The sequence below is a fragment of the Alosa pseudoharengus genome, unplaced genomic scaffold, assembly GCF_046254945.1.
Source record: "Alosa pseudoharengus isolate Yale_2024_CS ecotype anadromous, Long Island Sound unplaced genomic scaffold, YU_APseudo_1.1 YU_APseudo_1.1_scf_21, whole genome shotgun sequence".
Classification (NCBI taxonomy): domain Eukaryota; kingdom Metazoa; phylum Chordata; class Actinopteri; order Clupeiformes; family Clupeidae; genus Alosa; species Alosa pseudoharengus.
The window spans coordinates 7,421,339-7,423,838 of NW_027468674.1; the positions used below are offsets into that span (position 1 = coordinate 7,421,339).

Here is a 2,500-nt window from a genome sequence, read left to right on the forward strand (position 1 = left end):
AGTCAGTGCTGCACAGTGTAAGTCAGTGCTGCACAGTGTAAGTACAGCGCTGCACAGTGTAAGTCAGCACAGTGTAAGTCAGTGCTGCACAGTGTAAGTCAGTGCTGCACAGTGTAAGTCAGCGCTGCACAGTGTAAGTCAGTGCTGCACAGTGTAAGTTTAAGTCAGTGCTGCACAGTGTAAGTCAGTGCTGCACAGTGTAAGTTCAGTGCTGCACAGTGTAAGTCAGTGCTGCACAGTGTAAGTCAGTGCTGCACAGTGTAAGTCAGTGCTGCACATTGTAAGTGTGAGTGCTTTGTACCTTCGCTCTCTGGCCGGCGGCCTCTCCGCAGGTAGACGGGCGATGCGTCGGAGCTCGGGCAGGACTTGGAGGGCGAGCTGGACGGCGTGGGCACCAGGGCCTCCTGGGACGTGGTGTTGGTGAGCTGGCGGTAGCGGCCCTTGGGCGCGGGCGAGAACGAGCCGCCACCACCACCGCCATCCTCCGGGGAGCGCCGCACCAGGGAGGAGGAGTCGAAGGAGAAGGCGGAGCTTCGGTGCGCAGGCGAGGAGGACAGCAGCAAATCAGGAGAGGGGGAGGAGCCACGAAGGGCGGTGTGAAGTGGAGAGCGGACAGAGTGCAAGGGGCTGTCCAGAGACTGCAATACACACACACACACACACAAATATTATACACAAACACACACACACACACACACACACAAATATTAGGGGCTGTCCAGAGACTGCAATACACACACACACACACACAAATATTATACACACACACACACACACACAAATATTATACACACACACACACACACACAAATATTATACACACACACACACACAAATATTAGGGGCTGTCCAGAGACTGCAATACACACACACACAAACACAAATATTACACACACACACACAAATATTATACACACACACACACACACAAATATTATACACACACACACACACACAAATATTACACACACACACACACACACACACACACACACACACACACACACAAATATTATACACACACACACACACACACACACACATTTTACACACATACACACAAATATTAGGGGCTGTCCAGAGACTGCAATACGCACACACGCACACACATTTTATACACACACACACCCACACACAAATATTACACACACATGCACACACACACACACACACATGTACACGTACACGTACACGCAACCGCAACACGCACACATACACACACACATACACACACACACACACATGCCCACACACACACACATATACACAACTTACACATTGCAGCAAACATACAGTCCCAAACTGAGTCCATTTATATCTGTGAACTGATGATTTCTGGTAGTACAATATTAATCTAACTTATCTTTCCTCCTGACAAAAGGGCCTCTTGATCAAACGCCTCTCTAGGATGATTCCGTAGAAACAGGAATTATGTATGTATACGTAAATGGGATTAAATAGCTTCTCCATTACAACCCCGTTTATCATGTTTATACATGACAGCCAAGCACCTGTGAGGTCATTTATAATACGCTGACAGAGAAGAGAGAAGTCTGCAGGAAAGAGAAGAGGAGGAGAGGGAAAGAAAGAAAGAAAGAAAGAAAGAAAGAAAGAAAGAAAGAAGGAAATGGTAAGTAGGGGGGAGTGAGACTAGAAGAGATGGGAGAAACCAGCAGGAAAGATGAGATGAGAAGGAGAGGGAGAAAGAAAGAAAGAAAGAAAGAAAGAAAGAAAGAAAGAAAGAAAGTATGGCAGAGCTGAAGAGGAAAAGGAAGGAGAGGAAGAAGAAGATGATCATGAAGAAAATGATAGTAAAGAATGAATGAAAGAGAGGAGGAGAGTGATGAGAGGAGGCAGCAGGTTGGTGGAGGATTGAATCAAGTGTGAGCAGTGGCACTAAGACCCAGGGGAAGGCCATCGGAGACGCTCCCTCCTAGTAAGGGGTTTCTGAGGAGATGAGACCAGCCAGAAGATCACATCACTCTGCAAAGTCATGGAAACTCCATACCTGATGCACTTGCATGCTTGGAGAAATAACCAATCAGTGTGCACCAGATCTGCTTGGGAAAAGCTTTAGCACAAGCTAGGCTGCAAGCTATGGCAAAGCTATGGTAACAGCTATGGTAACGGCTAATTCTCAAAAGTTATGACACAAGTTTTGCTAAAAAGGCAAAAGTAGCTGCAGTGCTCTGTCTCATTTGATACACTGGTAAAAATATTGACCTGATGTCAAAAGTTACAGCCCAAATAAATGAATAATTATGTCCTTGATTGGCTGTGGGATCTGTCACTCTCTGTACTCCTCACCCTGATTGGCTGTGGCTGCTGTCACTCACTCACCTTCCTCTCCACAAACTCATCCCCCTCAGTGGAGCTGATGCTGTCGCGAAAGTGGGAGCGGGAGGGGCGGTGCCTTCTGGTTTTGACGGACAGCTGGGCCCGGCCTTTCTGTATGCTGTTATCCAGCAGTTCCGTCTCTGGAACGGCTTCATTCAGATCT

The 2,500-nt window shown here is 47.4% G+C and overlaps 1 protein-coding gene across 1 annotated transcript in view; it reads right to left on the reverse strand.

Annotated features, from left to right (window-relative positions):
• samd14 (sterile alpha motif domain containing 14) overlaps window positions 1-2,500 on the reverse strand; it is a 15,936-nt gene that overhangs the window by 13,407 nt on the left and 29 nt on the right. The window contains exons 1-2 of the mRNA XM_076299119.1: window positions 2,341-2,500; window positions 302-638 (exon numbers count right to left, since the gene is read on the reverse strand). The exon at window positions 2,341-2,500 is cut by the window's right edge and continues 29 nt beyond it. Of these exons, the coding sequence (XP_076155234.1) occupies window positions 302-638; window positions 2,341-2,500 (497 nt within the window). The remainder of the gene's footprint in view (window positions 1-301; window positions 639-2,340) is intronic.